Source organism: Ascaphus truei, chromosome 5, assembly GCF_040206685.1.
Source record: "Ascaphus truei isolate aAscTru1 chromosome 5, aAscTru1.hap1, whole genome shotgun sequence".
NCBI classification, from domain to species: domain Eukaryota; kingdom Metazoa; phylum Chordata; class Amphibia; order Anura; family Ascaphidae; genus Ascaphus; species Ascaphus truei.
In genome coordinates, this window is record NC_134487.1 from 285,031,996 (window position 1) to 285,044,158 (window position 12,163).

At 48.2% G+C, this 12,163-nt stretch overlaps 1 protein-coding gene across 3 annotated transcripts in view; it reads right to left on the reverse strand.

Moving 5' to 3' along the window:
- Positions 1-12,163, reverse strand: part of ADA2 (adenosine deaminase 2) — an 80,056-nt gene that overhangs the window by 22,696 nt on the left and 45,197 nt on the right. For all 3 annotated transcript variants that reach the window (XM_075602420.1, XM_075602419.1, XM_075602421.1), the window contains 2 exons: positions 8,063-8,273; positions 6,679-6,806 (listed from right to left, as the gene is read on the reverse strand). In XM_075602420.1, the coding sequence (XP_075458535.1) occupies positions 6,679-6,806; positions 8,063-8,273 (339 nt within the window). The remainder of the gene's footprint in view (positions 1-6,678; positions 6,807-8,062; positions 8,274-12,163) is intronic.

The window sequence follows — 12,163 nt, forward strand, 5'->3', positions numbered from 1 at the left end:
GTGATAATAAGGCCGTGTGTTACCTGTGCACAGTGATAATAAGGCCGTGTGTTACCTGTGCACAGTGATAATAAGGCCGTGTGTTACCTGTGCACAGTGATAATAAGGCCGTGTGTTACCTGTGCACAGTGATAATAAGGCCGTGTGTTACCTGTGCACAGTGATAATAAGGCCGTGTGTTACCTGTGCACAGTGATAATAAGGCTGTGTGTTACCTGTGCACAGTGATAATAAGGCCGTGTGTTACCTGTGCACAGTGATAATATGGCTGTGTGTTATCTGTGCACAGTGATAATAAGGCCGTGTGTTACCTGTGCACAGTGATAATAAGGTTGTGTGTTACCTGTGCACAGTGAGAATTAGGCCGTGTGTTACCTGTGCACAGTGATAATAAGGCCGTGTGTTCCTGTGCACAGTGATAATAAGGCCGTGTGTTACCTGTGCACAGTGATAATAAGGCCGTGTGTTACCTGTGCACAGTGATAATAAGGCTGTGTGTTACCTGTGCACAGTGAGAATAAGGCTGTGTGTTACCTGTGCACAGTGATAATAAGGCTGTGTGTTACCTGTGCACAGTGATAATAAGGTTGTGTGTTACCTGTGCACAGTGAGAATAAGGCTGTGTGTTACCTGTGCACAGTGATAAGGCCGTGTGTTACCTGTGCACAGTGATAATAAGGCCGTGTGTTCCTGTGCACAGTGATAATAAGGCCGTGTGTTACCTGTGCACAGTGATAATAAGGCCGTGTGTTACCTGTGCACAGTGATAATAAGGCCGTGTGTTACCTGTGCACAGTGATAATAAGGCTGTGTGTTACCTGTGCACAGTGATAACAAGGCCGTGTGTTACCTGTGCACAGTGATAATAAGGCAGTGTGTTACCTGTGCACAGTGATAATAAGGCCGTGTGTTACCTGTGCACAGTGATAATAAGGCCGTGTGTTACCTGTGCACAGTGATAATATGGCTGTGTGTTATCTGTGCACAGTGATAATAAGGCTGTGTGTTACCTGTGCACAGTGATAATAAGGCTGTGTGTTACCTGTGCACAGTGATAATAAGGCCATGTGTTCCTGTGCACAGTGATAATAAGACTGTGTGTTACCTGTGCACAGTGATAATAAGGCCGTGTGTTCCTGTGCACAGTGATAATAAGGCCGTGTGTTACCTGTGCAGTGTTAATAAGGCTGTGTGTTACCTGTGCGTGCACAGTGATAATAAGGCTGTGTGTTACCTCTGCACAGTGATAATAAGGCCGTGTGTTACCTGTGCACAGTGATAATAAGGCCGTGTGTTACCTGTGCACAGTGATAATAAGGCCGTGTGTTACCTGTGCACAGTGATAATAAGGCTGTGTGTTACCTGTGCACAGTGATAATAAGGCCGTGTGTTACCTGTGCACAGTGATAATAAGGCCATGTGTTACCTGTGCACAGTGATAATAAGGCCGTGTGTTACCTGTGCACAGTGATAATAAGGCCGTGTGTTACCTGTGCACAGTGATAATAAGGCCGTGTGTTACCTGTGCACAGTGATAATAAGGCCGTGTGTTACCTGTGCACAGTGATAATAAGGCCGTGTGTTACCTGTGCACAGTGATAATAAGGCCGTGTGTTACCTGGACACAGTGATAATAAGGCCGTGTGTTACCTGGATACAGTGATAATAAGGCCGTGTGTTACCTGTGCACAGTGATAATAAGGCCGTGTGTTACCTGGGCACAGTGTTAATAAGGCAGTGTGTTACCTGTACACAGTGATAATAAGGCCGTGTGTTACCTGGGCACAGTGTTAATAAGGCAGTGTGTTACCTGTACACAGTGATAATAAGGCCGTGTGTTATCTGTGCACAATGATAATAAGGCCGTGTGTTACCTGTGCACAGTGATAATAAGGTTGTGTGTTACCTGTGCACAGTGATAATAAGGCCGTGTGTTACCTGTGCACAGTGATAATAAGGCCGTGTGTTACCTGTGCACAGTGATAATAAGGCCGTGTGTTACCTGTGCACAGTGATAATAAGGCCGTGTGTTACCTGTGCACAGTGATAATAAGGCCGTGTGTTACCTGTGCACAGTGATAATAAGGCCGTGTGTTACCTGTGCACAGTGATAATAAGGCCGTGTGTTACCTGTGCACAGTGATAATAAGGCCGTGTGTTACCTGTGCACAGTGATAATAAGGCCGTGTGTTACCTGTGCACAGTGATAATAAGGCCGTGTGTTACCTGTGCACAGTGATAATAAGGCCGTGTGTTACCTGTGCACAGTGATAAGGCCGTGTGTTACCTGTGCATAGTGATAAGGCCGTGTATTACCTGTGCACAGTGATAATAAGGCCGTGTGTTACCTGTGCACAGTGATAATAAGGCCGTGTGTTACCTGGACACAGTGATAATAAGGCCGTGTGTTACCTGTGCACAGTGATAATAAGGCCGTGTGTTACCTGTGCACAGTGTTAATAAGGCTGTGTGTTACCTGTGCACAGTGATAATAAGGCCGTGTGTTACCTGTGCACAGTGATAATAAGGCCGTGTGTTACCTGTGTACAGTGATAATAAGGCCGTGTGTTACCTGTACACAGTGATAATAAGGCCGTGTGTTACCTGTGCACAGTGATAATAAGGCCGTGTGTTACCTGTGCACAGTGATAATAAGGCCGTGTGTTACCTGTGCACAGTGATAATAAGGCCGTGTGTTCCTGTGCACAGTGATAATAAGGCCGTGTGTTACCTGTGCACAGTGATAATAAGGCTGTGTGTTACCTGTACACAGTGATAATAAGGCTGTGTGTTACCTGTGCACAGTGATAATAAGGCTGTGTGTTACCTGTGCACAGTGATAATAAGGCCGTGTGTTACCTGTGCACAGTGATAATAAGGCCGTGTGTTCCTGTGCACAGTGATAATAAGGCCGTGTGTTACCTGTGCACAGTGATAATAAGGCCGTGTGTTACCTGTGCACAGTGATAATAAGGCCGTGTGTTACCTGTGCATAGTGATAATAAGTCCGTGTGTTACTTGTGCACAGTGATAATAAGGCCGTGTGTTACATGTGCACAGTGATAATAAGGCCGTGTGTTCCTGTGCACAGTGATAATAAGGCCGTGTGTTACCTGTGCACAGTGATAATAAGGCTGTGTGTTACCTGTGCACAGTGATAATAAGGCTGTGTGTTACCTGTGCACAGTGATAATAAGGTTGTGTGTTACCTGTGCACAGTGATAATAAGGCCGTGTGTTACCTGTGCACAGTGATAATAAGGCCGTGTGTTACCTGTGCACAGTGATAATAAGGCTGTGTGTTACCTGTGCGTGCACAGTGATAATAAGGCCGTGTGTTACCTGTGCACAGTGATAATAAGGCCGTGTGTTACCTGTGCACAGTGATAATAAGGCCGTGTGTTACCTGTGCACAGTGATAATAAGGCCGTGTGTTACCTGTGCACAGTGATAATAAGGCCGTGTGTTACCTGTGCACAGTGATAATAAGGCCGTGTGTTACCTGTGCACAGTGATAATAAGGCCGTGTGTTACCTCTGCACAGTGATAATAAGGCCGTGTGTTACCTGTGCACAGTGATAATAAGGCCATGTGTTACCTGTGCACAGTGATAATAAGGCCGTGTGTTACCTGTGCACAGTGATAATAAGGCCGTGTGTTACCTGTGCAGTGATAATAAGGCCGTGTGTTACCTGTGCACAGTGATAATAAGGCCGTGTGTTACCTGTGCACAGTGATAATAAGGCCGTGTGTTACCTGTGCACAGTGATAATAAGGCCGTGTGTTACCTGGGCACAGTGATAATAAGACCGTGTGTTACCTGTGCACAGTGATAATAAGGCCGTGTGTTACCTGTGCACAGTGATAATAAGGCCGTGTGTTACCTGTGCACAGTGATAATAAGGCTGTGTGTTACCTGTGCATAGTGATAATAAGGCCGTGTGTTACCTGTGCACAGTGATAATAAGGCCGTGTGTTACCTGTGCACAGTGATAATAAGGCTGTGTGTTACCTGTGCACAGTGATAATAAGGCCGTGTGTTACCTGTGCACAGTGATAATAAGGCCGTGTGTTACCTGTGATAATAAGGCCGTGTGTTACCTGTGCACAGTGATAATAAGGCCGTGTGTTCATGTGCACAGTGATAATAAGGCCGTGTGTTACCTGTGCACAGTGATAATAAGGCCGTGTGTTACCTGTGCACAGTGATAATAAGGCCGTGTGTTCATGTGCACAGTGATAATAAGGCCGTGTGTTACCTGTGCACAGTGATAATAAGGCCGTGTGTTACCTATGATAATAAGGCCGTGTGTTCATGTGCACAGTGATAATAAGGCCGTGTGTTACCTGTGCATAGTGATAATAAGGCCGTGTGTTACCTATGATAATAAGGCCGTGTGTTCATGTGCACAGTGATAATAAGGCCATGTGTTACCTGTGCACAGTGATAATAAGGCCGTGTGTTACCTGTGCACAGTGATAATAAGGCCGTGTGTTACCTGTGCACAGTGATAATAAGGCCGTGTGTTACCTGTGCACAGTGATAATAAGGCCGTGTGTTCATGTGCACAGTGATAATAAGGCCGTGTGTTACCTGTGCACAGTGATAATAAGGCCGTGTGTTACCTGTGCACAGTGATAATAAGGCCGTGTGTTACCTGTGCACAGTGATAATAAGGCCGTGTGTTACCTGTGCACAGTGATAATAAGGCTGTGTGTTACCTGTGCACAGTGATAATAAGGCCGTGTGTTACCTGTGCACAGTGATAATAAGGCCGTGTGTTACCTGTGCACAGTGATAATAATGCCGTGTGTTACCTGTGCATAGTGATAATAAGGCCGTGCGTTACCTATGATAATAAGGCCGTGTGTTACCTGTGCACAGTGATAATAAGGCCGTGTGTTACCTTTGCACAGTGATAATAAGGCCGTGTGTTCCTGTGCACAGTGATAATAAGGCCGTGTGTTACCTGTGCACAGTGATAATAAGGCTGTGTGTTACCTGTGCACAGTGATAATAAGGCTGTGTGTTACCTCTGCACAGTGATAATAAGGCCGTGTGTTACCTGTGCACAGTGATAATAAGGCCGTGTGTTACCTGTGCACAGTGATAATAAGGCCGTGTGTTACATGTGCACAGTGATAATAAGGCCGTGTGTTACCTGTGCACAGTGATAATAAGGCCGTGTGTTACCTGTGCACAGTGATAATAAGGCCGTGTGTTACCTGTGCACAGTGATAATAAGGCTGTGTGTTACCTGTGCACAGTGATAATAAGGCCGTGTGTTACATGTGCACAGTGATAATAAGGCCGTGTGTTACATGTGCACAGTGATAATAAGGCCGTGTGTTACATGTGCACAGTGATAATAAGGCCGTGTGTTACATGTACACAGTGATAATAAGGCCGTGTGTTACCTGTGCACAGTGATAATAAGGCCGTGTGTTACCTGTGCACAGTGATAATAAGGCCGTGTGTTACCTGTGCACAGTGATAATAAGGCCGTGTGTTACCTGTGCACAGTGATAATAAGGCCGTGTGTTACCTGTGCACAGTGATAATAAGGCTGTGTGTTACCTGTGCACAGTGATAATAAGGCTGTGTGTTACCTGTGCACAGTGATAATAAGGCCGTGTGTTACCTGTGCACAGTGATAATAAGGCCGTGTGTTACCTGTGCACAGTGATAATAAGGCCGTGTGTTACCTGTGCACAGTGATAATAAGGCTGTGTGTTACCTGTGCACAGTGATAATAAGGCCGTGTGTTACCTGTGCACAGTGATAATACGGCCGTGTGTTACCTGTGCACAGTGATAATAAGGCCGTGTGTTACCTGTGCACAGTGATAATAAGGCCGTGTGTTACCTGTGCACAGTGATAATAAGGCCGTGTGTTACCTGTGCACAGTGATAATAAGGCCGTGTGTTACCTGTGCACAGTGATAATAAGGCTGTGTGTTACCTGTGCACAGTGATAATAAGGCCGTGTGTTACCTGTGCACAGTGATAATAAGGCCGTGTGTTACCTGTGCACAGTGATAATAAGGCCGTGTGTTACCTGTGCACAGTGATAATAAGGCCGTGTGTTACCTGTGCACAGTGATAATAAGGCCGTGTGTTACCTGTGCACAGTGATAAAAAGGCCGTGTGTTACCTGTGCACAGTGATAATAAGGCCGTGTGTTACCTGTGATAATAAGGTTGTGTGTTACCTATGATAATAAGGTTGTGTGTTACCTGTCCACAGTGATAATAAGGCTGTGTGTTACCTGTCCACAGTGATAATAAGGCTGTGTGTTACCTGTGCACAGTGATAATAAGGCTGTGTGTTACCTGTGCACAGTGATAATAAGGCTGTGTGTTACCTGTGCACAGTGATAATAAGGCCGTGTGTTACCTGTGCACGGTGATAATAAGGCCGTGTGTTCCTGTGCACAGTGATAATAATGCCATGTGTTACCTGTGCATAGTGATAAGGCCGTGTGTTACCTGTGCACAGTGATAATAAGGCCGTGTGTTACCTGTGCACGGTGATAATAAGGCCGTGTGTTCCTGTGCACAGTGATAATAAGGCCGTGTGTTACCTGTGCACAGTGATAATAAGGCCGTGTGTTACCTGTGCACAGTGATAATAATGCCGTGTGTTACCTGTGCACAGTGATAATAAAGTCATATGTTACCTGTGCACAGTGTAGATGATTTTCACCCCCAAGAAATCCGGATGAGCATCCACAAACTGTTTGGCCACGTCTCTGTAAGCTGCCACTGACCAGGACCTGTCATGGGTTGTTCCATCCAGCTCGTACACCTAGGGGGAGAACCCAAAGAAGGGAGGAGAGAGCTGGGATGTGGGAGGTAGTGGGCAGGGAGGAGAGATTCTGTTATGGGCTCGAAATGGATAGGGTGACCATACGCCCGGTTTAGCCGGGACAGTCCGGGATTTTCATTAAACGTCCCGGTGTCCCGACAGTTTTCTCCAAATAGTTTAAATGTCTCTATTTCCTGTTTGGATGGCATCACGGCAGCAGCAAAGGAGGGCCGCGGAGGAGGGTGGGTGGTGGCAGCAAAGGAGGTCAGCAGAGGACAGCGGAGGAGGGTGGGGCAGTGGCAGAACAGGGGATGGGAGGGGGGGAGGAGGGGACAGGAGGGATGAGGGATGGGAGGGGGTTAGGAGGGACATGAGGGGACAGGATGGGGGGAGGAGGGATGGGAGAGGCCGGGAAAGGGATGGGAAGAGGAGGAGGGAGTGGGGGGAGGAGGAGGGACAGGAGGGAGTGGGGGAGGAGGGACAGGAAGAAGGGGAGGAGGGTGCGAGGAGGGACGCAGTGGTGAGGAGGGATGAGGAGGAACTGGGGAGGAGCGAGGAGGAACGGGGGCCGAGGAGGGATGCGGGGGCCGAGGAGGGACCGGGGGAAGAGGGACCGGGGGAAGAGGGCCCGGGGGAAGAGGGACCGAGGGGGGGGTAAGGAGGGAGGTAGGGGCAGGGAAAAGGGGGGAAGGTAGGGGGGAGATAGAGGGGGTAGTTGGGGGGGTAGGGGTTGAGGATCAGGAGAGGGGGGAGATATGTAATGGGGATTTATTTGGGTCCTGGCAGAAGCAAGTTGTGTTCCTACACAAGGGGATGTTTTATTTAAATAAAATCAGAGGACTGAGCTCTGATAGAAAGGCAGGGTAAACATGGGTGCTGGTCAGGGGATTACTCACAGGGGATCTCACTTCCTATTTGACCGGAGCTGCCTATCCACAACCATGAGCTGAGGCTTAGATCGAAGGCTTTAAGGTGAAGGACATGACCAGTGCTTCAATTGACATTACAAAGTAGGGGTACTGTGATAGCATGCATGTCACCCAACGGTGTGATGGATAAAGCTCTTTAAACACCATATTTGGAAAACTTTCTGCTTCCGGAACATTGAGAGAAGTTATTGTTACAATTATTCTTAAAACAAGAAAATAAAAAATAAGAGAGTACAGTTTAGATCGCAATATAAAAAAGCAGTGGTACTTTTTACGGTATAGTGCGAGCCCATCGATATTCCTGGGCTTGGCAGGCGGCTCTCTTACCGGTGGGAGCATGGCTCTCATCTCTATATACTGGATGTTATCTTGATAGAGCTCACGCAGACCCTCGTAGAAATATGCCTTGAAGATGGGGGCGTAGCAGATGAGCCCAGTGGCAGCAATGAAAGCCCCCTCAAACCTGCGCCAGATCACGTCCTGTGTGGGGTACGCCAGCTCGGGTGAGTCGGTCAGCAGCGTCAGGTTACGTATCAAGCTGAAAGTATGGAAACTATGGTGAATGGTGGGTGCACCCGGAGACACCCCAAAACGACTCCATGAAACACCCCAAAAACTGAAACAAGACTTCCCTGAAACCTAAACCATAAGACACCCTGAAACCAGTGGGGGACTATCACTTTAACCGAAACACCATGTGAAATCCCCCAAAACAGCAGTATAGGACCCCCAGAAACCTGCTTCCTTAAGACTAATTCAGTCCATCTCTTCTGCTGCAAAACCGCCTATAATTTAAAACATAAAGTCCATATGTACTAAGGAGTGCTATGCCACCGTACCGCCTATTTAAGTGAACGGCTAAGCAACGGTTAATGAAAATGGCCCGTAGTTGCTATACAGAAACTCCCTGTATACAACAACCGGGAGTTTTATACCCGTCTCTATCGTTCTAATATTTGTGTGTGTCTGTGTATGTAGGAGGGTCCCGGGCACGCAGCGGGTTCCGTTCTAAGAGCCCGCCGCAAAGCAAACATCGCCAGAGAGCGGAACCGGTGATTTTCGGCGTGTGCGCATGCGCAATCCCGCAATTCCCCCCTTCTGCGCATGCGCAACCTCCCTTCGGTGCGCGCAACCTTCGTTCTGCGCATGCGCACCTTCGGCAACCGCCCGTTCTGCGCATGCGTGACCTCCAACTTCCCTGTTCTGCGCATGCGCAGACATGGCAGCCCCTTCTCGGTACCGCCGTATCAGCAGATCGCCAAAAAGCGAGGCGCCGAGAAGCGGGGCCTTGCTGTACTGTATATATCTATACACACTAGGAATATATCTATACACAGGAGGAAAGAGGGTAAAGTTGTAGATGGGAGATACATAAGTCCTGCGTTTGCAAATTATACCTGTCCCTACTAAGGGTTAAAGACCCAGGGGAGGTCCTGCAAGTGAAGCCAGGTGCAGATCACCTGGCCTTGATTAACAGAGTATAAGAAAGGCCAGGCTGGGTCAGTTCTCCCTCTCCCCTATCCCAGCTAAGGCCAGGTCCCCGGTGGTGACTGCGGCGGCAGCGGCGGCGGCAGCGCTGCACACCAGTCACTCACCTCGGTAGTGGCAGGCCCCGGTGTCTCCTTCCATGTCGGCTCACTAGGCGCTGTGATGCGTCAGCCAGCAACAAGATTGTGTGCCCGTGCGGCGACACGGTCACATGGCGCGCCAGGAGCCAATAGGAGGGCAGATCTCTTTGCCCAATGGGAGCGCAGAATACGATGATAGTGTGAATAAATGTATTTGTATCTGCAAAGTGTGTTGTACAGTAAATGCGTGCTATCTGCTCCCTTGACAATCTACTGTAGGTGCAAACTGCTGCTAATATACCCTTTGTCAAGTTACAAGCAGCAGCGAGCCTAGCTATAAGGCCGTGCCTATAGTGCCGGCGACGGTGACACGACGGGTGACTTCACCTGTCGCCGTCGGCGAAAGTTATATTTCGCCGGGCAGCGGCGTCGCGTAATTCTGGCAATTTGATTGGTTCAAGGGCCGTCACGTGACGCGACAGCCCTTGAAAAATCTAATTTTGCCGGCTACCAGTTTTCGCGACGGCACTATAAGCGTATGCGGCGGCAATGCTTTTGTTTTCGGGCGACGCTGCGTCGCCGTCACTATAAGCGCGGCCTAAGGGTTAACGACATACGCCTCTCGATTGTGAGAGTGTGGAGTCTAACTACTGTACTTTAATTAGCAAACTTAGTGCGAAAGGGATATGTGGCATCATACAGCAGGTGTAGTTCCCTCCTGCATTAAAAGTGGGTAGTGTGCATCCCTAAATTCACCAACAGTGGCAGCAGATCATGTATGTGTCCTGACGTCATTAAAAGAGTAAACTTGCCACATGGATCTATTCTGCTGCATGCTGCCTAATGAACTGATACTAGAGAAAGATGCCCAGTCTGCTAACGTCCATCTGCCCGGCAGTGTTTGTGCTCTGGCTGTCCCATGATGCCTCTGGTCACTGAAGGTGGCTGCTGATGTCCACCCTGGCTGAAAGTTTTGGCCACGCCCCGATCTCACCCTACAGATCGCTGTTTTAAGCTGTGAACGCGCCGCCAGGACGCCAGGCGCACCTGCAGCAGCCTCCAGCGGGGACTTAGCCTAAGATAAGGGCTGGATGCTTCAAACAGGCTCTTGTCTGCAGCAGGTTTGTTCATAACACCTGTGTTTTATTGTTTGGTAAGTGGAGAAGCCAGCCAAAGATAGCGAGAGAATTGCTGTCTAGTTAATGCTCAGATAGAGCGAGGATTTATTTTTGATTCTTTTATTTATCCTGATTTTTTTGGTCTGCTGGAGTGCCAAAGGAAATAAAACACTTAAAGCAGAGCTGGATTGTCCTGTGATTGCGGTTTTCCCTAAAAAAAACAGTGGGTTTTAAGGATCCCAGACAGAAACCCCTCAGCCAAAAAGGGTATTTTTTAACCACACACATACTTACAGATACGTGTGATGTAAATGAAGCCTACAAGCTCTCTTGATCAGATATCAATTCTAACTGCCTACATCCTGTAACGCTGGGGCAGGGTAAGCAGATATTGATGCTGTAACTCATCAGATGCCCTGTTCTGTTTTAACCTTCTCAATGCTGATGTTTATGTAGCCAGGTTCCCCAGTCCCTCCCTTACCTTCGATGTGGGAGCGCAGCAGGGGGAGGCTACAGCGGCGAGTGCAGGGAGCGTTGCGCCAGGCGGGCTGGCGATTCGGTCGCCGGAGCGCCTTCGCACAGGCGACGGCCATGTTGGTACTCATCGAGCATGCGCATAGAACCCCGAGGTTGCGGCGGCCATTTGCGTGTGGGGCGCATGCGCAGAAGCCTAGTAGTGCGGCGACCATTTGAGGAAATACTCCGCAGGGGAACTACACCTCCCAGGATCCTTTGGGGCAGCCCGATCATGGGACATGCCACAGCCTATAGGGCTGCTGGATTCACGAGTCGTAGGAAGCACAGTTTGGTGCGAAGCAGGACCATGTGTTAGTCGGAAGCTGGACCCAGAAGGATAAGGTGCCAGTGGCCCTGAGACTAGGCCTAGAGTCCCCCTTCAGGCCCCAGCTAGGTCCCGACTCACTATCAGCTTGTGGGTGCGTTAGGGAAAGGCCCCTCAGATAAGGACACTTTCCCCATTAGCCCAATAGCGTCAGGGACACAGCAAAGACGCCGTGCAGTGACGTGTGGTCTGGGACGAGACCACGACCGCAAGTGAGAGACTCAAAGTTGGGACACTCCAGCGGGCGTCCACCCCACACAGAGGCGGACACCGTCGGTGGAACAGACTGATCGTTTGGTTATTCACCGACACCCAGGTGCTGGAGCACCCGGGCAGGTATACCATCTAAGTGCACCAACGATCCACGGGGTAGCGCTACTCCCTATACTCGGGGTGGGGTTTGACATTTGTGGGACGGACACCGGGGCACTGGTGCCACCGCATCCCAAGTACTGTGGGGATACTCCTCAGGTGTATATATTTTTTTATTTTTATATATATATATATATATATATATATATATATATATATATATATATATATATACAGTGTTCGACAAACCTATACATTTGCTCGCCCCGGGCGAGTGGATTTAACATCGTGGCGACCTCTATTGGCCCAAGCAGCACACGTTTGGTACTAGGTGGCGAGTTTTTTGTTCGGTGAGTAGATTTTTTGGTGATTTGTCAACCACTGTGTATATATATATATATATATATATATATATATATATATATATATATATATATATATATATATATATATATATATATATATATATATATATATATATATGTGTGTGTGCTGTATTGTATAATCAGTTATCATAGTACGTGTCCAGTAAATACGGTTATATCACACCCTGGTGTGTATGTACTGGTTGTATTGTCTTGGGAGGGGC